At 48.0% G+C, this 23881-nt stretch overlaps 2 protein-coding genes across 3 annotated transcripts in view; one reads left to right on the top strand and one right to left on the bottom strand.

Annotated features, from left to right (window-relative positions):
- Nucleotides 1–3109, top strand: part of LOC144162389 (tRNA (guanine-N(7)-)-methyltransferase non-catalytic subunit WDR4-like) — a 23274-nt gene extending 20165 nt beyond the window's left edge. The window contains exon 10 of the mRNA XM_077692893.1: nucleotides 2821–3109. Coding sequence (XP_077549019.1) covers nucleotides 2821–2969 — 149 coding nt within the window. The 3' untranslated portion in view covers nucleotides 2970–3109. The remainder of the gene's footprint in view (nucleotides 1–2820) is intronic.
- LOC144162391 (low molecular weight phosphotyrosine protein phosphatase-like) lies at nucleotides 2781–23881 on the bottom strand. Of its 2 annotated transcripts, none has more exons than XM_077692894.1 (6): nucleotides 23774–23881; nucleotides 21950–22005; nucleotides 21771–21876; nucleotides 9739–9852; nucleotides 6625–6786; nucleotides 2781–3042 (listed from the first exon to the last, which is right to left on the bottom strand). In XM_077692894.1, exons 1-6 carry the CDS (start codon nucleotides 23855–23857, stop codon nucleotides 2962–2964), a joined length of 603 nt encoding a protein of 200 aa, XP_077549020.1. In that variant the 5' UTR covers nucleotides 23858–23881; the 3' UTR covers nucleotides 2781–2961. The 2 variants fall into 2 exon arrangements, with proteins under 2 accessions (XP_077549020.1, XP_077549021.1); XM_077692895.1 differs by having other exon boundaries at nucleotides 21803–21876; nucleotides 23774–23818.

The following is a 23881-nucleotide window of genomic DNA, read 5'->3' as shown; positions in this document are numbered from 1 at the left end:
CATTCTCGCTGGTTCCCCTGTACCGACGAAACATGGTAAACACAGTGCAGCTAAGGACAGGACGCAAAGGAAGAAAAACACAGGACTAGCGGTGTGTCCTGTCCTGTGTCTTCCTTTGCATCCTGTCCTTAGCTGCGCTGTTTACACCATGTTTCATTGCTCCAACCAACTAGGCCACATTCAAGCATTGACAAGTATCCCTTGTACCGCCTCCTTGGGGTGACTGGGGAAGCGACCAGCGGTTTTCTGATTTTCGAGAGGAAAGCAACACTACATTTGCTTGTATTTTTTTAAACTGTAATAACTTTTTTATTTCGTAGCAATCTTGATCATTCTTTTTGCCACTATCTTCGCTTGAAAGGAAAGATAGAGGTCGTGATTGAAAAGTTGTCCCTGAAAAATAGGCACCTGTTCTAGTGAAGTCAGCTTGACGGATGAATGTTTCCTCTCTGCCCACGAAAGCTTGCCCAGGATGCCATTCTTGACCTCTGCTCAGAGTACAAGGGACTCACCGTGCGGTAGCAGTGCCTAGAAGCGTGGCAGAGACTGCTATGCGACACAACCATAAAATGGTGTTACAGGGTGTCTCTTTTGTTAGACGCTTAGACAGTTGAAAATTCTCCAGACAGAAAAATAATCGCTGAAACGGACTGGCAGTCCTCAGGCTGTGTAAGAAGCAGCCTCGAGTGATGGTACTGAGCTTTCTGCACGTCACGTTCCCCAGAACTTCTGGCCGTAAAATGAGAGTTTTGTAAGTCGCGCCTTCCCCGACAGATGTCTGTCTATGGCGTCATTTATGGTTCAACAGCAGTACTTCAGCGAAGGCGACAAGGGTTCGGACTCTCAACTCCAACCACTCCCAATTGCTATCTCCCTTGGACAGGGAGGTAGCAGTCCTACTGGCTTTCCATGGTTTTGTTCCATTTGTGGTTCTTCAAAGCGAAAACTTTCTCTGTGGCACTGCTGGCATCCTGTCAAAAATGGTTGGTTGACTGGAAAGCCCTGATAAGATCTCTAGACACGCGGTGTGTGTGTGTGTGTGTGTGTGTGAAACAGGGCTTCCATTGCGTCAAAACAGTTGCTCGAAAGTAGCGAAAAAGGAACGACTCTAGATAAGACATTGAAGAAGGAGTACAATAGCACGCCTTTATCTCACAAACCACATTATTAGTGTGCATTCAGATCGTTCATACATGCGTTTGCTTAGGGCACGAAAAATCGTTGCACGAGTTCGGTCTTCGTTTGCAATTTTGGTCTTTGAAGAGTTGCGAATGATGGAGTTTGAATTGAGCGGTTCTTAATAATCAGTGGGCCAGCCGCCATCTTGCTTAAGCGAAAACAAAATACAAATTATCATATTTTGAATTGGACGCACTTTCAAGGAAGGTTAGACGCAGTTATAGCTTCCACACTTCTCTGAACTTCCTTTAGGTAGGGATGGTCAAGTTTTGCCCAATCTGCTGCCAGGAAGGCTAGGCAAAATTGTGGCTTCACTGCATGACGTGTAAGTTTAACAACTCCGCGCAGCACACTTGCACCGTCATCCGTGCTTTCCTGAACGCACCAGCTGCCCCGGAAAACCACACACACACACACACGAAAGTTGGTGTTTGGTCGACTTATAGCTCTGTAGGAGCCAGATGTCTGACAATACGACATGCACCAGGATAAAAGCCAAACACAGAATAATACAGGGATTGAATAGGTGGAAGAACGACTTTAGCTGCAAGTGAAAATTGTTTGACACTGCAACACGGATCAACATGTTTAATCGTAAGGTTCCCCATCACTTTTTTGCAAGCCCAGAAGGTGCCCCCCTTCATGCTCATGGTTGAGAACCACTGCTCTAGGCCACAGGGAGAGTTAGTAGTATGCACTGCCGAGAGCCTTCATTTTCTTCAACATGAACAAGCAAAAAAGTATGAATTAACCGAATGATGGAGTTTGAATTAAGCGGTTCTTAACCAGTGGGCCAGCTGCCATCTTGAAGCTTGTTCGATTGATTTGAAAATACAAATTGTCAGAGTTTGAATCATCCGGAGTCCACTGTTTTAGAACGAGGGTTTCGTCAGTCATGGCTTCCCCAACACATGTCAGTTTATGGCGGCCACTTGGTGAGTCTCAAGGCCTTTTTTATTAGGGGTGAAGTTCCTTAGGGGCTCGGGCTGTTGGCGTCTCATGTCGTCGTCGTCGTCGTAACGGTCGTCTCATGTAGTGACGGTACTAGAACACCGCGACACTCATTTACGCCTCGTGTTAGAGAGCTTTGTGCTTCAAAGACAAGAGACTTTCACAGCAAAGCAGTATACCTCAACCCCCCAACGGTTTCATCGCCATGGGCGGTGCTAAGAATACCCTTATACATTGCATGCCTCGCCCCTCCCCAGGATTCACGTTAAGTGGAGACAGCCCGGGGTTTTTGTCACGTTGTACCGCTCAGAACTGCTCCAAAGCAGCCCTGCATTTTATTTGCCCATAAAATTTCAACGGCGGGAGCAGTTTTGGAGACTGCTCAGGGGCGGATTTGTCAGTTTTGTCCACTTCATGTCCGTTTTCGAGCGAGCCCCAATTGAAAGCAGACAATCCGGTGATCAGGTGTGACGTAGCTGTTTGTGCGCACGTCACCGGCCTCACAAGAGCACCTACGTCACAACTAAAACGGACAGGAAATAGACATTTTCAAAGTGAAAAAGCTCAGAATTCCACCCTCGACTGGCGAATAAAAGAGAACATTAGTTTGTGCCATCTGCAGTCACGGTACACAGACGATAGTCGTAGAGTCGGTGGAACGCACTACCAGAAGCCTTTATTTGTCCGCAGGCAGGCCCGCCGCCCAGTCCAGCCTGGCCCAGCTGTACAAGCAGTGGTTCCCCAACGAGCGCAGCTACCAAGAACAGAAGAAGCGGCGACTGGCCGAGGCGGCGGGGCCTCCGAAGCGGGCGCGGGCGGCAGCTGCCCCACTCAGCTGACCTTGTCCAGGAAGGCTTGGCAGCAGCGAAGGCACTGGCGGTACACCTCTTCGAAGCCCTGGCTCCCGTTGTCCTGAACAGCAACGAAGGAACAGTGGGAATAAAGGGTCTCTTGCTGTGCTGTCTTAGCTACTTTTCAAGATAGTATATCTTTCAAGCTACTCAAACGCGAAAATTCTTTATCTGCCTGTCATTACCTCAATTCAACCACCTTGCCCAAGCTTGTAAACATCCTCAAACGAGAAGTATATGGAGGCAAAACCTTTTTAAACCACTCAACCTGGTAGAGCACTTCATACTTGAAAACATTGTAAACAAAGAAAACGTTAGCAATGTTTGGGGCCAAACATCACTGCGCAAACGGTACTAGTCCTTTTCATTGAAAATACATGTGCCCTTCATATTTAAAAATACGCATCGAAAACAGTATTTCGACCCTAAGTGTACGGAGAGCTCGCGCCCGAGCCTAGACCGCATGGCGGCATTCCAAGTCCAACGGTAACAAGAGGTTCTAATTGGTGTGCAAGCAGTGGAAGGTGGGAAAATTGAATTGACTTAGCAAAACTCCACTGTGTTTATCATGGGAGAAGAGTGTGAGGGGGAGAAAAGAAGCGTTTTTGTAGTAGGGGCGCCAGTCAACGGCTTGCTATGTGTTTCAGCACGCCAGAAGAAACGCACCCGCCGCCCACAGCTATGCCAGAAGATGGGAGTGTCGCTCTGGCCAGCCATCTTAGACAGCCATGTCAGCCTGAAGACGTCTACTAAAGTGACAGCCATTCGTTGTGCAAATACTCTTGGCACTCCAGCCTAAACTTGTCTACCAGGCCTGTTGAAGGACTTGAAGCGATCAACAGAGCTGTAATGTGCAACATCATCTGCCTCCCTAGTAGTATAACTCTCTCCTGGCGCAGCTTAGCATGCTAGATGAGTTTCGGCGTTGTGTGGCGTTGCGATGGAGCTTGGAAATTCATATGCCGTGCGGCAAAGCCAAGTTTTACCATAGGTAGCCCCAGACTAACAAATGAGGCAGGGTGGTGCTTAGGGGTAGAGTGGTAGCTAGATGATGAATGTAAAGCAAAAGACCTGTGCACACTGAACGCTGGCTGTCAGTCAGGCCTAGAATTGAAGGACATGCAGACATAGCTTAGGGCGCTGACAAAACCGATTTAAGTGAGAACAGTACACAGGACGATTTAGTGAGCGGAAAATAAACAAAGAATACAGACCATGTAAGTGGACCGCAAAAGTAAATGACTATTTAATTAGCTACGCAGACGTGCAGGGCCTGATAAGTTGGTGAAAATACAAAAGCAACTTAAGAAAATAAAATCAGGCAAATCCTCCGCATCAATGCTTCGTGCGCTACATGGTCCTGCCTTTCCTGCTCCAAATATCTGACCTTTTCCTTCTTCAAAGGCGAAAGACGCGGTTATCTGAAAAGAAATCCAGGATTTCCGCCAAAGAACACTTATATCGGTAACGACTTGTAATAAACAATTATTAGCACTACCACCTTTCCTTTGTCCCGAATCCAAAGATGATGCCATTCGCTTCAAGAAAAAAGACGTTTATTGCAGGGAAACTAAAATTGTCAACATCACTTCCCTCAACATTTTAGAGAGCGCTTAGAAGCAGTCGCTCGAGCTCCCGACAACACTTCGTGGTCGAAGCTGCCGCCATGTTGCCGCCATCGGCAGCACCGCTAGCAGCGTGCAGGTGGTTCCGCGAGCAGAAAACGCCCCATGCGGTTCTTAAGTATAAACTTGTATGCCTAGCTGAGACTCGCCTCTGAGAACTAGAAGCTGCACTGGTCGTCAACCACTACGTCTGGGAAGGGTGCAACAGGACAGCAGGAATGAAGAAAGGGGGAGGAGTTGGCATTCTTATTAAACAAGGAACAGACTGGCAAAGAGTGCAAGAAAGCTGCAAAGAGCATCTATGGGTTAAAGGCACAATAGCAGCGAAAGCTAACGGTTAGGGGTTGCTCATCTCGAAACTTGCAGCGGATTGAGCGAGGAAAATGAGGAAACGGTAACTTGTTCTGGGAAGAGATATTAACCAGTTCAAGGACGCCGATGGAATCATCTTAGTTTGGGTCATGAACACCCACACAGAGGATTTGGATCGATACACAGCCCCAAATGACTCCCTTGCCCTAGATCTTTTTGCCACGCAGCCAAGGGGCATCTCATCCACTAAATGTTACCTCTGTGTCTCACCACCCTTTGACCACACAGCAACCCTTGGGGAAGGGGCTATCTACATTTTTGTGGCTGCAGTGCAGTGCATTGGTGACACAAACTTTCCCACTCACTCCTCTAACTCATAGAAATAGGCACGCAATAAGTGCCCCCGCTCTTGAGTGCTAAAATATTGCAGCCTGTAGTACAATCGTTAATAAAAAGTCCCTTGGTTTCGTTCAGAAGCTCCACTCTCATCGCCAAGTTGAGTGTACGCCACAGGTTGCCATGAAAGTTGAGACTTATAGCCAGAATCTAAGCTAGAAACCGCACAAACTGGTGAGGACTTAAAAAGAGAGATGTGTACGCTGATGGGAGTCTCAACTGGCCTGCCCCCTCAACTGTGCGCTGCTTCAGTTGCGACAGTGCTGACTTCAGCACAAAACAGGGCGCTGTTTTTGAGCTTGAAAATTTTGAATTTTATTCACAGTCACCTCGACGCTCTTTATTCAAACTACCTTCGTTTTAACCGATGTTCCGTAACATTCCGAGTATGCACCCTTCCACGAAACATCGCCCTCCCCCCTATAGGGGTGAAATATTCAATTTACTAAAGGACCCCAAAGATCGCTCGCCTACCCCATAGAGTTTCCAATAGCTAGTGAGAAACTCTATGGCCTACCCCCTAAACTCAATGGCTTTAGTGCCGATGGGTGAACAAAATAAACGCGAATTATCTATACTCGGTTACAACTTAAGAACGGCACCACTTCATGTAGTGTATCACTCCGCCAAAGCGCCGGACCCGGGATGTCAGTGCGCGCGCGTTTTGAAAGGGGTTTGCTATGAATGCGTGATATCGTCTGCCTTGTCTCACGCAGTTTGTTTGTCGTCACTGGAGTCGTTTATAAGCATATCAAGTCCAAAAAATCACGGTAAGGCTCACACCATGTTCAAAATATTCCCAGTAACGCCCTACTTGCGCCGCGCGGAGAAACATCCGGCTACGGTGATAAGGCACAGCGGCAACTTCTGGTGCCGTTCTTAAGTTGTCACCGAGTATAGTAATGTGTTGATGTGGTCACTAATTTGTCCCTTCCGCTCTTCACCCGAAAGTTCACCCATCTCGTATTTTTTCTTGATCTCTCTGCAGTTTTGGTTGGCGGTACCGCCACTTTTTTTGTAGTTTTTGCACCTGACCCAAAAGATTGCCCACCCCGCATTATTCACTCGATATCTCGGCAATTTGGGTTGGCGTTCTTTCGGAACGTAATGGGTTTTAACTTTAAATTATTGAGCAGTTTGCTCCGTTTCACTGCATGTAAAGTTCCCAGGATTAGTACATCGCTTCTAATTAACTGAAAAATCCAATTAAGCAACTCCGGACAATTGAGAGTCGACTGTAGTTGATGCTTTAGCCACACAACTTGCAATGAAACAGCCGGTGCCATTGCAAAGACTGCATGCTCACTCACGTAGTACGGGTCCCGAATGACGCTCTTCCCCTCGGGGTCGTAGCTTCCCAGCATCTCAATCTGTGCTGTGCTGTCGGACGGCGCGAGGGCACGCAGGTCGCGCATGTTGGCCTCGTCCATGCCGAAGATATACTGGAAGTGCCGGAAGTCGCTGCTCCTCACCTGGGCAGAGCAGGAGGAACAGGCAACGGCACTGTCTTCTCGCACTACGGCAAGGAAACGAAAGGCTTTGGCACGCCTCTTCCACGTCCTTCTCTTCAAAGGACACAAAAAAGTTGCACACGTGCTGCACTTAATTAAAGGGGCCTTGAAGACAAGATACAACTTTGTTCAATTTAAAGAAACTTCCCTTTGGTAACTCACTCACCTCCATTACAGCGACGACAGACATTTTTTGCCCCAAGTGCGAGAAGTATTGAAAAGCTTTCAAATTTTGTTACAAAATGACAAGTGTTACGGGCAAGTGACATAGTATGGGCGAGCACTAAAAATGTAGTTATTAGTGTGTTTACTGTATGTTAGCATTCAAGCGATGTGATCAAATGGAACAGAGTGTGAGGGGCCATGCAGACAAAATACAAGTTTGCTTTATTCGAAAGATTTCATTGTTTTATGCTGCCCCCAGCACTTGTTTGGAAGCAAATTATGCTGTATTCACCGAGATTTTAATCAATTTAGGTAAAAATTTTGATCCTCCCACCAAATTGTGTGTTTTCGTGGCGTCAGCAATGAGTGCACATATTCAAACGAACTTCCAGTGCGTAATTCAGCTCTGCAGCCTTGCTTGCTGTCAGTCCTCCCAGATGGCGCTACCATACTCAGCCACAGACCGTTGCCCACCGTTGCTTGGTTTTTGACCGTATTTGCACCTGACTTGTTTTTTTTACTGTAGAAAGTAACCGTTTTGTGAAACATGGGGTATCCTTGGCAAACAGGGTCACGTAAGACAACGTCACTTACACCAATCGGCCAGTGGTGTGTAAGAGAACTCCAAACCGGCGGACTGCTGTGCAGCTAAAACAAGCATAGTGCGCCCAGTACCAACGGCAGTGCGCATCGGTACTTTTATGCCTACGTGCGTTTCCGTAACTTTCATTGTTTACCGCATGAATATTACTGCTATACAAAAAATATACCCCAAATTTAAGTGCAAATAGCTCATTCGGCAAGCTTATAAGCCCTGCCTAACTTGCGTTTGCTTTTTCTGGCCTCCGCCAATCGCAGAGGTGGCTGGTGTGACATAAGTTCTGCTGCGGGAAATGAGCTAGTGGGTCGCATGGCCATTCCCTTTTTTTACTCACTATGTAGCTTATTTGAGCGAAGGGTGCGTTAAAAGTGGTGTCAGTATGATTCTAACGAGGCACTCTTTCGAATGAACCAAACTTGTGCTTTGTCTGCGTGGCCCCCTTAAGTGGGCAGCTGCCAATCACACAAACGATTCTGTGACATCATGGAGATCTCACTGCTAAGTCACTGGGAAGTTGCCATTGCTTCATAAGTTCCCTTTGGTGTCTTAAATATTTGTGTAAAGGCTACAATAAAACTAGCATTTCTGATATCCAGAGAAACCAGCCTTTCTAATGAACCGAACCTGTATTTCGTCTTCACGGCCTTTTTAACAGGGAGTTGGAATGTCTCACTGAGTGCTTGGCAGGAACTGAGAAGGCGGGGGGGGTAAACAAAGCGGAAAGTCTAGCATGGGCCTTGCACAAAACGTATGCAATCCTGTTTCTCGGTGGTGTAACACACTTAACACCTCATGCCTTGCAACGGCGGGTTTGGCTAACCTGCGCTGGCTGGTGTTCTTCAAATGTACGGTCTTTGTCAAGATTTTTTGGGCCATGCCAACGGTTTCCTGGCCACGAAAAATTCAAAGCAAAGGCTAAATGTTTAACTGCGACCAAATTATTCATTGACAGTAAGAAAGAAAGGTGTTCTCTCCAGTGTTCCGGCATAAGACATTGCAGCCTCGCCCGAGAGGTAAGCTTGTACTTTGAAACTTTTGCGCCCTATGCACTTCTGGCTTGGTCTTGAAAATTTTGACAAAGACTGTACATACGCAAGCGTCCACGCGGACACAAAGCCAGGTGGGCACACCAAAAGTTCATTTCACGAGTTGCAAGGTCCTGTTCCCAACAACCCAGCTGCACCACCGCGTTGAACTTGCCGTAAAATTTTACAATGGCTGGCGTAGGAAACGTGTCGGTAGGCGTTTGGGGTTTAGAAGGACCTTTGCATCCCCCATGCTTTGCAAACTTCGGTGTTTAAAATGGTGGCTGGCCACTCGTGTTGCCGAGTTTAATGACACAAAATTGCTTCCAAGTTACGTGTCAAAAAAAAAAAAAAAAAAAAAACACTTGCAGGACTGCACTCACTAGTATTCATAGTAATTAGCAAGTATGTAGATAGCAGTTTTATGACAAACGCTTTTTTGTCTATTGTGCCCCAGTCCCCCTATTTGTCTATTTGTCCCCCAGTATGGCTAACCATCTGTAACCACCTTGAGAACTAGTTGAAGGACTCGAAAAATAATTGCATATTTGATATCAGTGGGTGATAAAAGCAGCAAAACTGAAAAGTTTCACTGTGTTTACTTCAAGAGTGAAATAAATAGAAGCAGTTTTTTGACGCATCGCTTGGAACTAATTTTACAGGTCATTAAACTTCGGTGTTTGAAATGGGCACTCAAAATGGTTCCTTGCCATTGGTGCAACCATGGTTTCATGAGCTGGAAAATTAGCTTCAAGCGGTGCATCAAGAAGCTGATTCTCTTATTGCATTCACTAGGGTCCATAGTATTGGAAAGTATAAATATTACAGTTTTATGGCCAGCACTGTCCTGTCTAGTGTTCCACCAAAAATTGCTAATTATCTCTAATTATATTGGGAACTAATTGACCTAAAATAATGGCACACTCGAAATAAGTGTGAAAAAAGCAGCAAGACTGACAAAATTCACAAAGTTTACTTGAAAATTAAAAGATGTTGTTTTAAGGCCAGTGTAACACCCCTGTCCTCCCCCACTTAACGTGCCGTGAACCAGCTTGTGTGTGCAGAGACTCTGCCCAGTGTCCAGTGTCCCAGTATCTCCACCCAGTGTCCACAGCCACTTACCAGCCGTGCCCGGTGGTCCATCTCCACGCAGTGGTCTTGCATGCACTGGATGGCACGCTTATCAGGCTTCTTGCCGACGTGCCACTCCCCCGTGGCTGCGCTGTCCACCTCCCACTGGGCGCACCCGGCAAAGAGGGGATGGGCATGTTACATGAGCAGACGTGAGCTGTTCGCAGTGTGTACATTGAAAAACCATTGGCCAAGGCAGACTAACATCTCGGGCCAGAAGATGGTTATGGTTAAGAAATAGAACTTGGTGGAAATCGAAGGGAGAAAATTTTGGCGAAATGAAACGTAAAAATTCCGAGAAACAGAGAGGAAGAAATACGGACATGAACATACATAATGACCATATTTAACAAAATATGGTTGAATAAACGTTCCACATTATGACCACGTGTATAGGCACATTTTACGAACATTCTTGTGGGCTGATACATGAACCCCATCGTATTTTAGGATTTTTTACAGCAAGGAAGGAACAGACGTGGGGGACTGGCATAGAATTAATAGTCCGCGAACAAAACCCCGCTCCTGGCACGTACCCACTTACGGGGGAATAGCCTAGAATAGTCTGCAAACAAACAAAAGCCCACTTTTGAAACATACCTAGTGATGCAAAGAACACTTGTGGGGGATTGGCCTAGAGCTAATGAAGGTTTCACGTGACATGTTAGGAATGCCATCCTTCCCTAGCATGATCCCCAAGAGCAACGTGCACGGACATTCCATTTCAATACTGGTAATGCTATGGGAAAGCTAGGTATAGTTAGGACTCCTAAACAGCAGCATGCCTATGAAGGGTGACAAAGAGGATCGAGAAGGCAATGTGATAGACAAAATACTGTGAAAAAAAAAAATTTGGCTGACGATTACGGCACTCCCTAATGCAAAAATTGTGCGCAGGACGAACTGCAGTCTTCTGTGTGACAGTGCATGCCTGCTGCGACTCAAAAAATGATCACCGCATCAGTGAACACACGGAGGTGCACAATATACTCTGACACTGTCTCGTAGCGCGTCGCCGCGGGAGACAATGCCTCACGTCTTTCGCCGCACTTTCATCCTCCGCTTTCCTGCTCGAGAGAGGTCTTCGGAGGCCTCTTCAGTTTCTTGGTTATCTCGTAGCACATCGCCGCCGGTGAGAATGCCTCAAGCTGTATCAGCATAGTGCCCTCCCCCTCACACTTTTGCCACACTTTCTTCCTCCGCCTTCCTGCTCGAGAGAGGTCTTTGGAGGCCTCTTCGTTTTCTCAGTTATCTTGCAACGCGCCACCACCAGAGAGAATGCCTCACGCCCTCTCGGGATACCGCCCTCCCCCTCACACTTTTGCCATACTTTCATCCTCCGCTTTCCTGCTCGAGAGAGGTCTTCGGAGGCCTCTTCGTTTTCTTGGTTATCTCGTAGCACATCGCCGCCAGTGAGAATGCCTCACGCCCTCTCGGGATACCGCCCTCCCCCTCACACTTTTGCCATACTTTCATCCTCCGCTTTCCTGCTCGAGAGAGGTCTTCGGAGGCCTCTTCGTTTTCTTGGTTATCTCGTAGCACATCGCCGCCGGTGAGAATGCCTCAAGCTGTATCAGCATAGTGCCCTCCCCCTCACACTTTTGCCACACTTTCTTCCTCCGCCTTCCTGCTCGAGAGAGGTCTTTGGAGGCCTCTTCGTTTTCTCAGTTATCTTGCAACGCGCCACCACCAGAGAGAATGCCTCACGCCCTCTCGGGATACCGCCCTCCCCCTCACACTTTTGCCATACTTTCATCCTCCGCTTTCCTGCTCGAGAGAGGTCTTCGGAGGCCTCTTCGTTTTCTTGGTTATCTCGTAGCACATCGCCGCCAGTGAGAATGCCTCACGCCCTCTCGGGATACCGCCCTCCCCCTCACACTTTTGCCATACTTTCATCCTCCGCTTTCCTGCTCGAGAGAGGTCTTCGGAGGCCTCTTCGTTTTCTTGGTTATCTCGTAGCACATCGCCGCCGGTGAGAATGCCTCAAGCTGTATCAGCATAGTGCCCTCCCCCTCACACTTTTGCCACACTTTCTTCCTCCGCCTTCCTGCTCGAGAGAGGTCTTTGGAGGCCTCTTCGTTTTCTCAGTTATCTTGCAACGCGCCACCACCAGAGAGAATGCCTCACGCCCTCTCGGGATACCGCCCTCCCCCTCACACTTTTGCCATACTTTCATCCTCCGCTTTCCTGCTCGAGAGAGGTCTTCGGAGGCCTCTTCGTTTTCTTGGTTATCTCGTAGCACATCGCCGCCAGTGAGAATGCCTCACGCCCTCTCGGGATACCGCCCTCCCCCTCACACTTTTGCCATACTTTCATCCTCCGCTTTCCTGCTCGAGAGAGGTCTTCGGAGGCCTCTTCGTTTTCTTGGTTATCTCGTAGCACATCGCCGCCGGTGAGAATGCCTCAAGCTGTATCAGCATAGTGCCCTCCCCCTCACACTTTTGCCACACTTTCTTCCTCCGCCTTCCTGCTCGAGAGAGGTCTTTGGAGGCCTCTTCGTTTTCTCAGTTATCTTGCAACGCGCCACCACCAGAGAGAATGCCTCACGCCCTCTCGGGATACCGCCCTCCCCCTCACACTTTTGCCATACTTTCATCCTCCGCTTTCCTGCTCGAGAGAGGTCTTCGGAGGCCTCTTCGTTTTCTTGGTTATCTCGTAGCACATCGCCGCCAGTGAGAATGCCTCACGCCCTCTCGGGATACCGCCCTCCCCCTCACACTTTTGCCATACTTTCATCCTCCGCTTTCCTGCTCGAGAGAGGTCTTCGGAGGCCTCTTCGTTTTCTTGGTTATCTCGTAGCACATCGCCGCCGGTGAGAATGCCTCAAGCTGTATCAGCATAGTGCCCTCCCCCTCACACTTTTGCCACTTTCTTCCTCCGCCTTCCTGCTCGAGAGAGGTCTTTGGAGGCCTCTTCGTTTTCTCAGTTATCTTGCAACGCGCCACCACCAGAGAGAATGCCTCACGCCCTCTTGGGATTCCGCCCTCCCCCTCACACTTTTGCCATACTTTCATCCTCCGCTTTCCTGCTCGAGAGAGGTCTTCGGAGGCCTCTTCGTTTTCTTGGTTATCTCGTAGCACATCGCCGCCAGTGAGAATGCCTCACGCCCTCTTGGGATTCCGCCCTCCCCCTCACACTTTTGCCATACTTTCCTCCTCCCCTTTCCTGCTCATTCTATCCCATTCGTCTTCTGCGTCCCCTTCATTTGCTCAGTTACAAGGGACGACGGCGCCACAGAACCACAGGAGCGGGCGCTTAAGTGCTGCGCAAGAAATGTGACCAGAGAATTGAGGGGCAGGTGTAACACACTCCGGTGACAATCATCGGTGAATGGAATGTGGACGGGACGTCAGAAAGCCAGACAAGAAGGGGGTTGCGCGGTTCACGTCGAAAGAGTTTGAACTGCAGTTTAGTCATTCCCATCGACCAAACACTGTGCACAGTGTATAGACTTGACCCTCACAGAAAACAACACACGACTGACTCAAAGAAAGAAAATGACATTGACTGCGGAGATGTCTGTACCGTACAAAACGAAATGCCGCTGTGCATGCATTGCCAGGCACACCAAAGCATGATAGTAGGACCACATACTTTGCATGGGATAGCCACGACAGCACTTTCCTTGGCAGTCTCAGATAACATCAAACAAAGGGCGGCTGGTTGACTTCTTTAATTTGTCTGAATTTTTTTATAATATTCTAATTAACCTTTTCGGCCCTGGTGGTGTCAGTTTTTGCCATGACATAACAGTTCCTCTAGTGCATATATAACGAAACCAAAAGAGCTAGTATTCTGGGGAATCGTTCTTTGATGCCAACTGCGATAGGCATCACCATTGTTGTGTTTTAGAGGAGCTGGATGCTACAAAGAAGCAGCTCCACTGAAGACAAAATGCCAACACTGACACTAAGAAAATGAAGGTCCTAGTTTTACTCTCAAGCTTGTAAATCTATAAATACGTGCGCTACGAACCTCATTTTTTGTCTGTAGGCTCATGCAGTCATAACGTTTAGGAAAACATGCAAAAAAAAGATGTTTCTGCTCAATATAAAATTTTCAATTGCCAGATGGTATAATTAATTGCCTCAACTAAAAATCGGCCAATACTTGCACTGCCAGCGCTATTTCTTGTTTGCGGATTTGTGAGGACCTAAAATCTAGGAAAACACGCAGACAACGTCGTTTTTTCTTGAAATAGAAAAATCATGGCTGAAAGGGTTTACATATTACGTATTGTCCACATTGAAAAATATTTTTCCCGTAAACGATGTCTAGCCTGTAAAAAAAATCGTAAAGCACAACAAGGCACACCCCCGACTTTGCCTACCGCAGCATTTCTCATGGCACCAACTTATGGACACGTTTAGATGGGGCAATCCAGACTCACCTGATCACATTAATCCTATGGGACTGACTCGTTCTTGACCGACGGGCTTAAAAAGCATCGTGTACTAGGTAATGAGAAAAGTTTTACAAATCCACGGAAACATTCTTCTCAACGGCCAAGTTTGCTTTTTTTTTAGAAATGCAGCACACCTTTACTGAAATAAAAATAAACAAGAAATGAATTTTGGTTTATCTTGTTTTAATTAGACAGCGCTAGCGGTGTACACAGACAGGGTATTATTTTTTTTTTATTTTAGTGGAGAAGTAGTGACATTGATCTAAAATGAGAAAACTAGGCCGTTGTGCATATATTTCTACGTATTTGTAAAACTTTTCGTGTCGGTGCATGATGGTTTTTAAGCCCGTGGGTCGTGAAGTAGGAATTCCCAAAGAAATGTTAACAGGTGAGTCCCCCTTAATTAAGGACGACTCAGCGGGCAATGGAACAGAAGATGATAGGTGTAACATTAAGGGACAAGAAGAGAGCAGAGTGGGTCAGGGAACAAACGCGTGTTAAGGACATACTAGTAGAAATTAAGATGAAGAAATGGACGTGGGCAGGCATGTAATGCGAAGGCAAGATAACCGTCGGTCATTAAGGGCAACAGAGTGGATCCCCAGAGAAGGCAAGCGCGGCAGAGGGCGGCAGAAAGTTAAATGGGCAGATGAGATCAAGAAGTTTGCGGGGATAAATCGGTCGCAGTTGGTGCAGGACCGGGGTAATTGGAGATTAATGGGAGAGGCCTTCGCCCTGCAGTGGGCGTAGATAGGCTGGTGATGATGACAATGATGATTCCTTCTAAAAACATTTTTTTTTCACTTTTGTCGTGATTCTGCTCGCTCCTGCTTGGCTTTGGAGAAAATCAGGAACTGGCACTGGGTGGATGACAACGTTGCACTGTACGTCAGGGTGGCATACGTAAGGGTGCAGCTGCTGCAGTCACTTTGGACAGTCACTTTGGAAACGGGCACCAACTTCTTCACTTTTGAAAAGAGCGACATTTCTGACAAGCAACGGCCATTGTCCACATCCACAGGTGGAAAGGATGCACGTGACGGAGTTGGAGGAATTGTGAATCGCCAGGCTACATACAATTCACAAGCTGAGATGGCCGTCAAGAGACGCGATTCAAACTACCAGAGACACAGCGACTGCGTTGTCTCGGAAAGTCAAGGGGTGTCTACTTTGAGTTCCTAGAAGAGCTCGCAAACTGCAATGACGCAAAGAGGGGAGAATGCGTGCATTCCCTGGCATTCAGGCCTGGAACATGTGGCGCTTAAAGGGGGCACACGTAGACAAAAGTACAAGTTTGTTTTATTCGAGAGCTTTAGTGTTTTATAGGGCCCCAACCACTTTTTCGGCTGCAAACGATGCTTTATTCACTCAGAAATTTAATATTTTAAGTCAAAATTTCACTTGTCCCGGTAAATCGGGTTTTCGTGACGTCGAAAATGGCGTATTAAGAGCAGGGCCTTAAAACTAAATATAGCCTGCTGACCAGGGCTGCTACCATCTCACAAGCACCCGTTTGATTGTCTTGCTTATCGCCCACTTTCAGGGATGGCGCTGCAATACTGCGGAAGTGCCAGAGTTCGCACTCTGCTTCTGGCCGGACTTCTACACCTGCCGTATTTTTATTATAGTCCATACTAATCGTTTCCTTAAACTTAAGCTATGACTCGACAAACATGGTCACGTAAGCGACCGTGCTGCTTATGCCAGTTGGCCAGTGTCGTGTCAAACAAGTCCAGCGCGTCCGACGGCTGTGTTAGCAGTGTCAGCCAGCAAAGTGCCGCGCTGCTTCGGTGTTTACGTGTTCGTTCGTAATTTTAATTGTTCACCCCATAATTCTTGCTGCTATAAAAAGAATGTGCCCTAAATGCGAGCACAAAAAGCTCGTTCGGCAAACTTATAAGCCCTGCCTAATTTGCGTTTCCTTTTTGCCGGCCTCAGTCAATCGCAGAGCTGGCACATATGACATCATAGGTTCTGTTGCGGAAAATGAGCTAGTGGGTCGCATGGCCATTCCCCTTTTTCCTAATTATGTAGCTTATTTGAGGGAAGTTTACGTTAAAAGTGGTGTCGGCATGGTTCTAGCGAGGCAATCTTTCGTATGAACCAAACTTGTGTTTTGTCTGCGTGGCCCCTTTAAGCCTCTGCCAAGAAAGAGTACTGGGCGATAGTAGTGAGCTCTCTAGTCTCGTTTCATCGCATCATTTGAATGCTAACTTGCACTTAATGCGCTGCACATTGTGTTTTCAGTGCTGTCCCACATGACGTCACTCCTGCTCGCAACACGTCGCTGTAGCGCAAAATTTTAAACTTTTTTTTTCAATATTCCTTGCATTTTCTCGGTCGAAAAACATCTCTTGTGGCTGAGATGCAGCTGAGTGAGTTACAAAAAATTAAAGCCACGCCACTCAATGTGAAAGCTCTCGGAAGTGCAGAGCAGTGATTCTCCATAATGGGCTGTAGCGCCGTTATCCACTCACTGCTACCACCCCATGCTATTCAAATTTCCCGCCTTCTCAGTGCTTGCGTGCCCTCTGCCTGAAACTGCGCCAGTGGGAGTTCTGGTCCTTTTGTGCTTGCTTTTCTTCCCGCACGTGCCGGCGTTGCACTGCCACTTTTTTTTTCGCGCACTATCATAAAAACCAACCCAACGAGCGTTCCCAACTAAATGAATGCGGGCGCTGACGGTTCATTACGTATATTTTGCCTCAAATGTACCTGCAGTTTTCTTTGCGTCAAACAATGGGGAGATGTATGACAAGCGCCAGTGGTTCACAAGTTTCGAACGCTTATGACCATATAAACCGCTTGGCTTTCGAAGCCTCTGGGTGACGCCGCGACGACAGCCACTATGACAGAACGCCATGTGGCTCTACTTGGGTCCAGTGAGCAAGCTACGGCAATAAGGCAAGCCCCTAAAGTGCTCGGCACTTTAGGGGCCTGGTTCTTTGAAAGTCAACAAAGTTGCATTTTGTCTTTAGGGTGCCTTTAAGTCATACACGTGAATGACACGCAGCGTAAGCAGTCTGTACGCTTCTGCAGAAACGATTGCATGCGCAAATATAGAATTTGGGACTGCAAATCGAATCAGATATTTTTGATCAATACATCTGCTTCAGCGTGTGGAGAGCTTCGAAAAAATAGCTACAAAAAAAAAAAACAAGAACGGATATCTTAGTCAGAATTTTACACGTCTGAACCCCAGAAAAATTAAATATGAAACATTAGGACAAGATGGAAGTGCAATGTAACAAAATTTTGGCATACATTACGGGTTTATCAACATGCTATGAATGGAGGAATTATATTCGACTGGCTGTAGTCCCTCGTTTAAAAGTAGAGGCCCTTGCTGGGCATAGTAGTGGATGGTATGGCCAGCACATTACATCTCTCCTGTCAGACTTACACGGATCACGGAGGATATTAGTTGTAGCCGGTGAATACTAGTACGGGCCCATTGCATGCACCCCAGGTGTATTTTAAGCGGCATACATCGGCGTTCAAGGACTGGATTGAACTTCCTCCCAACGTCGTCGCCATTTCCCATCAACATTTTTGAATCAACTGTATCTTTCACAATAAACTACAACCCCTTTTTGGAACATGCCCTCAAAGGGTGTTTAAAGAAAGAAAGTGATGATTTTATGTGATCTATAGAGGCGCTACACGCTCACCGCCCGTTCTCCAACTCGCAGCGTGAGCAGTCTGTCTAGATTTTCACCAAACCGCTGCAACCCAGTGACTAGTCAGTCACCGTTAATTATTTATTTACTACCCCACACTTTGCCGGGTTTTTTACGTCTCAGGCTATACACACGACCCTGTGTAATCCTACATGATTGGCACTTCGTACAAGCCTGTTAGTTTCTTAAACATAAAGAGTCTTTACATGCACGCAATGTGGGCAGTGACGTAAAGGGTACCACATTCAAGTACCACATTCAACTAGTCTCTAAGACGGTGTGCGCTAAGTACCGTAATCCCTCGTTAACTCGAACTCGGATATCTCGAAATATTGGTTTTAAGTCGAAACTTTTTTTCGCCGTGCCTCCCATAGGCGCCATGTATTTGCCCCCTTTTAACTCTCTATATCAGAGTGAGTGACTGCCTTGAAAAATGTGAGTTCTGAAAGTGTGGAGTAGTGCTGTACATTCAACAGCTTTATGACAGCAAACATGGGAGCGCGTGCCGTTCAATACATGCAGAGCGCTCTGGTGAGAGGCTGGCGCACTCCCTGAAAGCACTTCATTGCACGGTTGCCTGCTGCATAAGTTACGGCACAGCATATGGACATTTGAAGGCGCGAGGATAACGCTTTCACTGCCCAATCAGGCAGCGAAAAGCAAACATTTGAATGGTTTCGCGCTTAAAGGAGCCATGAAGAGAAAATACAACTTCGTTTGATTTGAAAGAACTAGGATTCAGTATCTCACTCAGCTCCATTACAGCCACAAAAGATGTTTTTTTAACGAAAAAAAAAGCAAGAAGTATTTAAAAACTTTCAAATTTTGTGCCACAGTGACGTGTTATGAGCAAGAATGACGTCATACGGGCCAACAATAAAACATAATTTTCAGTGCGTTAACTGGACGTTAGCATTCAAGTGATGCGGTCAAATGGAACTAGAGGCCCCATTACAGACGTCCAGTCATGTGTCGTCGCGACAGGTCAGTTAGGCGGCCGCCAATCGCACAAAAAAGGTTCCGTGACGTCATAGAAAAGTTGCGGGAAATTGGCTAGGGGGTTGCGACAGCTTCACACGTTTTCTTTAATATCTCCGTTATTTGTTCGAAGATAGCGATGATATTGGTATCATTGTTATCGGGACTAAGCAGTTTTTCTAATAAGTCCAACTTGTATTTTGTCTTCATGGCTTTAATAACAAGCCCCCTCATCTGCACATGCATTATCTGGAATCGTTACCAGACACCTGATGTAGCTACTGCAGCAGACAACAGCGCAATCAACCGATGTCAAGCGGTGGATCCGCAAATTTACAAACTACGAAAGTTTGTCATTCTATTGCTAGACCGCACTGCATGGAGTACTATGCTGCACGTGCTGCCGTGGTTACCGTCATATAGCTTTCGACTGTATGTACACTGCGCAGAAAGTGGCCTAAAACGTATCACCTTCCACAAAATTTAGGCAGAATTTTATCGCATGCTGTGTCGACGGCGACCTAAACGGTACTACCCAACTACGCCAAAATAGTCATCTCCCTGAAAAAGTGAGTTTGCGAAGTGGAACTTCCTTTTCACCGTCCGTGTCTTTCGCTGTGCTAAATCTTTTTTTCTGTAATATGAACCAACTTTACCAGTATAACTTTATGAGTCCTGTTCCAAAAGTGACCCAAAATGCCGAACTTTTCAGCTACGCGAAATGCATGGAAAAATAATAGATTAGGCAGTCACCAAATGTAAAAATAAAAAAGAAAGCTCCGGAAGAGTGGGGTCTGAATAGGGTTGCCACCTGACCGGCTTTGGACCGGCCCGACCGGTTTTTTAGGCAGCGGGCCGGTTGCCGGTCTGTACCTAAAACCGGCCGACATTGGCCAGTTTTTTGGCCATCGTGTCGTGGGTATTTCATTTTTGGGGTTTTGTAAGCGCCAATACAGCAACTACGACGATAAGTATGTGTCGACAAGCTGTGCAAAGACACGCGAGCCGAGAAAATATGTGGCCAAGTGTGATTCACACGATGGAAGGGGACGAAAGGGAGGAGCAAAACAACGAAATGCCGCCGGGGCGGCCAGCAAGCGCGGTAGTGTTTCAGTGCTGCACATTCAGAGCAATAACCAAAATTTTAATCACTTTCAGTACAAACGTTATGTGGATTCCTCTATAGGAAAACGCTACGATAAATGGCACTGCATGTAAAAAAAATGTGGCGTCTCTTTTTTAACACAAACTCAACCTTCTATATAGCACCCCCCCCCCCCTCCCCCAACGTGGCATCCAGCGAAACTAACGTGGCATCGCCGATTACCCGAACAAAGCTCCTGCAGGCCGGCGTCGGATGCTGTGTGTGTGCTGTTGACGAGTTCCGAGTTCGCTTCACGGTGCAAGGCGACAATGTGCTCCTGTGGGTAAATGTGCTTGCTACGTTTGAAATTAGTAATCACTAGCGGCGATTCAACTCAGTGTGTGCTGTTATAAGCCTTTTGGGTTTGCGCCAGAGTGAAGTGACATGCTGGTCGACCCCGAAAATCGCGTGAAGTGAGTGCGATGATTACGACGGGCTGGAGGCAAAAGACCGCATTTTATTTTTGTGCCTCTGCCTCACAGTGCAGTCGTTACGTCGCGTGTGTTCGAAACGGTTTTCTGGATTGTTTTCGAGACGAATAAAATGTATACGTGAAACCCAGTCCTTTGGTTCTGCGCGTTGTGTGCGATCGTCAAAACTAAGTAACATCGGGGTTTCAGTGCTTCTGCTATAGAGTGTGCTTATGTAGAAGAATATATCTATCATGTTGTGCACGTTCTGCATTCAATACCAAGGGGAAGGCTTTTGATTCTGCTGGTTGGGTACTTCTTCGGCCAGATGAGTGCAGCTTCGCATTCAGTTAATAGGCCTACTAGGTTCGACAGATGGCGCCATAAGCATTAGCAGGCCGCAAAGCAAAACTGACGAAACGCAGTACTAAAACTCCCCGTGCGGTGCCGACGTAGCGTGCCGCAAAAATTTAATGTTTAACGTACGCAAAGGCACAAAACGCTATACTAAAACTCTCTAATAGAGTTTTAGATAGCGGCTAGCGTAAGCTCACGCTATGGCGGCGGGATAGCGGGACCCTACGGCGCATGCGCGCGCGGGGAGGGTGAGGAGGAATGCGCGGGCATTGCGAAGGCTGGCTCGCGGAACTTATCCCCCACCAGAACGAATTTGCGCCTATGCGCGCGGGGAGGTCGATCAGGTCACCCTTCATTGCAACGAATTCGCGGGCTCCGCGAGGCGGGCGACCATCCCAGCGAAACGAATGTGTACCTGCCTAGTCGGGCCCCGCCACTGTAGCGTCAGCGGACGGTAGCCGGCTACCGGGACTCGACTGGGCACTTGCGTATTCGTTCCGGTACGGTGTATTGGTTCCGCGGGCCGGCCCTCGCCATGCCCGCGCATTCGTTCCGCTGAGGGGCGACCTCCTCGCCCTCCCCGCGCGCGCATGCGCAGTCGGGTCCCGGTAACCCACCGACAAAAAATTGGGCCACACCAAACGACAAACGATCGCCGGGGGACAAGGAAAAATACTGTTCACTGCAGAAGCGTGAAGGTCCCTTCACACTTGCGACGAAAGCGAGTGAAAGCGACGGAATTTCTGTCGCTTGTCCCCCGGCGATCGTTCGTCGTTTGGTGTGGCCCAATTTATGTCGCCGCGACAGAAATCGCGTCGCTTCACCGCAAGTGTGAACGGGCCCTGAGCCAACGCGAGCCGCTATGAACTCTCTATTGCATGGAGGAAAGTTTCTTTCCTCCACACCGGCTACGTCCGACGTATGTATGCCCGGCGTATCACCAGCATCGTGGGTGCGACCACGTCCGGCGTACAATTCGTATTTAATAAGATCACACTCTGGCTTGCATCCCCGTATTAGATACCACCGCCGCAAGAGAGAAAACGCACACTGGGATCTGCCGTGTCCGTTTTGTCCTTACTTGGTCCAACACACCTCGCTCCCGCGCGACATGTCTGAAGACCGCCTCGGCGATCGGCGACCGGCAGATGTTGCCTGCGCAGAAGATAAGAAGTTAGTGGACGTGAAAGCGTGACGAAAAAGTTGCTCTTATGTTCAGTTGCCTCACCCAGGCAAACAAAAAGTACAGATTTCGAAGGAGCTGCCATGCTTGCAAGATGCAACCTGATGCAACTGGTGGTAGAGATGCGTCGCTCAGGAGTGATCCGGTTCTTTTGAGCCGCTCTTTTTGAAGAACGAGTGAGCCGTGGCTCAGTAAAAGTGAGCGGCGGTTCTTTTGGAGAGGGAGACCCTTCTCGCCCCCTCAGTGATCAGTGTCGAACGGGGCGAGCCACAGCACTGCAAACCATGGAGAAAGAGCCAACGGAGCCTAAAAGCCGGGTCAACGCTCTCTCGCGCCAGCTATTGCCGGCGCGAGAAAGCAACTCCACTGCCGGGCCAGCTGGGGCTAATTTTCCAAATTTCTCCAGCGCCCCCTGTCGTGGGAGCAGACAATTCGAGCCAGGAGAACCGGATGCAGTTTTGACCCGTTCATCGGCTCTTCCGGTGAGCGGATCCGCTCAGTTACTGAGCGAAAGAACCGAAGACCCGGGTCAAATGAGCCGTCGCTCTGCGCCATCTGTTATCGGCGCGGGAAAGCAACTGTACTGCCGGGCCGGCTGGGGCTAATTTTTCAAATTCCTCCAGCGCGCCCCCTGTCGTGGGAGCAGACAATTCAAGCCAGGAGAACCGGATGCAGTTTTGACCCGTTCATCGGCTCTTCCGGTGAGCGGATCCGCTCAGTTACTGAGCGAAAGAACCGAAGACCCGGGTCAAATGAGCCGTCGCTCTGCGCCATCTGTTATCGGCGCGGGAAAGCAACTGTACTGCCGGGCCGGCTGGGGCTAATTTTTCAAACTCCTCCAGCGCGCCTCCTGTCGTGGGAGCAGACAATTCGAGCCAGGAGAACCGGATGCAGTTTTGACCCGTTCATCGGCTCTTCCGGCTCTTTCCGCTCAGTTACTGAACCGAAGAACGGCTCCCGCTCTTTTCGAGAGCCGCTCTTCGCGAAGCGGGTCTTCTGAGGCGCCATTTGGGAACCGCGATGACGGCGGCGGTGAGTGACAGATCGGGAGGCCGCAATGGCAGCAGTGAACGAACTGCGTCTGTATTTTCAAAGTAAGAGGAAAATAAACTCCTGTGACCATATAATTCACTAGAATAACTACAGTTACATTTGTGCGTGTAGCTGTTGTCCGAGTCAGGAACGAGCCGCATCTTCTTAACCGCTCAGTTCCGCGGCGATTATCGGCTCCCGGCGGTTCTTTGGCAGAGCGGCTCTTCTAAGAACCGACGTGCAGCGGCTGCTCGCTCGATTAGAGAATCGTGCTGAGCATGGCTCTGAAGGAGTCGTGTCGGCACGTTCCGGTAGAGTTATTAGAGGCGTATCGGCCGACCCAGCTGGGTCTTGTGTGCAACTTTCGCGTCATCTATTATCGCTGCCAGAAAGCGGACCCGTCGACCTCGCTTCGAATAAACTGAACAAAGTGTTGTTCACCACCACAATATTAAAATTAGTTTCTTGTATTATGTCCAGAATCATTTTTTCTGGCGTCACAGCTCACTAGTAGAGATCATATTTGTGAGGTTATAAAGTTGACAAAAAGTTGCATTTTCTTCTATATATATCGACCGAGAGTGATTCTGAAATACCACTGACACATAAAAACCTTTGTAATGATGGTGAGGCCAGTTCTTTTCAGCACAAATACAGCGGATGTTGTTACAAAATAAATGACTAAATAACAATTGAGTACTAATTTAGATTATGGATGCTTAACACAGGTTACAAACCTAAATGAACCGCTGAACCGTTCAAATGAACCGGTTCACTTCAGTGAACTGAGCCGTTCTGAGCCGCTCACTGAAGTGAGCCGTTTTGCCCATCTCTAACTGGTGGTGTTTTCCCGACCTGACACCTGACTTTCCCGGCGACGATCGCAATGCCACTTGGGATTGCATCTTGGTGGTCGGTCATTTTCGATTTCGAAATTGGGCCGCT

This window comes from Haemaphysalis longicornis, unplaced genomic scaffold, assembly GCF_048455015.1.
Source record: "Haemaphysalis longicornis isolate Haplotype H1 unplaced genomic scaffold, Haemaphysalis longicornis Haplotype H1 scaffold_12, whole genome shotgun sequence".
NCBI lineage: Eukaryota > Metazoa > Arthropoda > Arachnida > Ixodida > Ixodidae > Haemaphysalis > Haemaphysalis longicornis.
The sequence above is the reverse complement of the archived record's forward strand: the minus strand, read 5'-3'. Positions and strand labels throughout refer to the sequence as shown.

Excerpts from the sequence above, each read along its gene's own strand:
- LOC144162391 (XM_077692894.1), bottom strand. The coding sequence starts at position 23,857 with ATGACCGACCACCAAGATGCAATCCCAAGTGGCATTGCGATCGTCGCC. Across the intron at positions 6,787-9,738 it reads TGGACCACCGGGCACGGCTG|GTGAGGAGCAGCGACTTCCG; the intron begins GTAAGTGGCTGT and ends TGCTCTGCCCAG. Across the intron at positions 3,043-6,624 it reads TCATTCGGGACCCGTACTAC|GACAACGGGAGCCAGGGCTT; the intron begins GTGAGTGAGCAT and ends GTTGCTGTTCAG.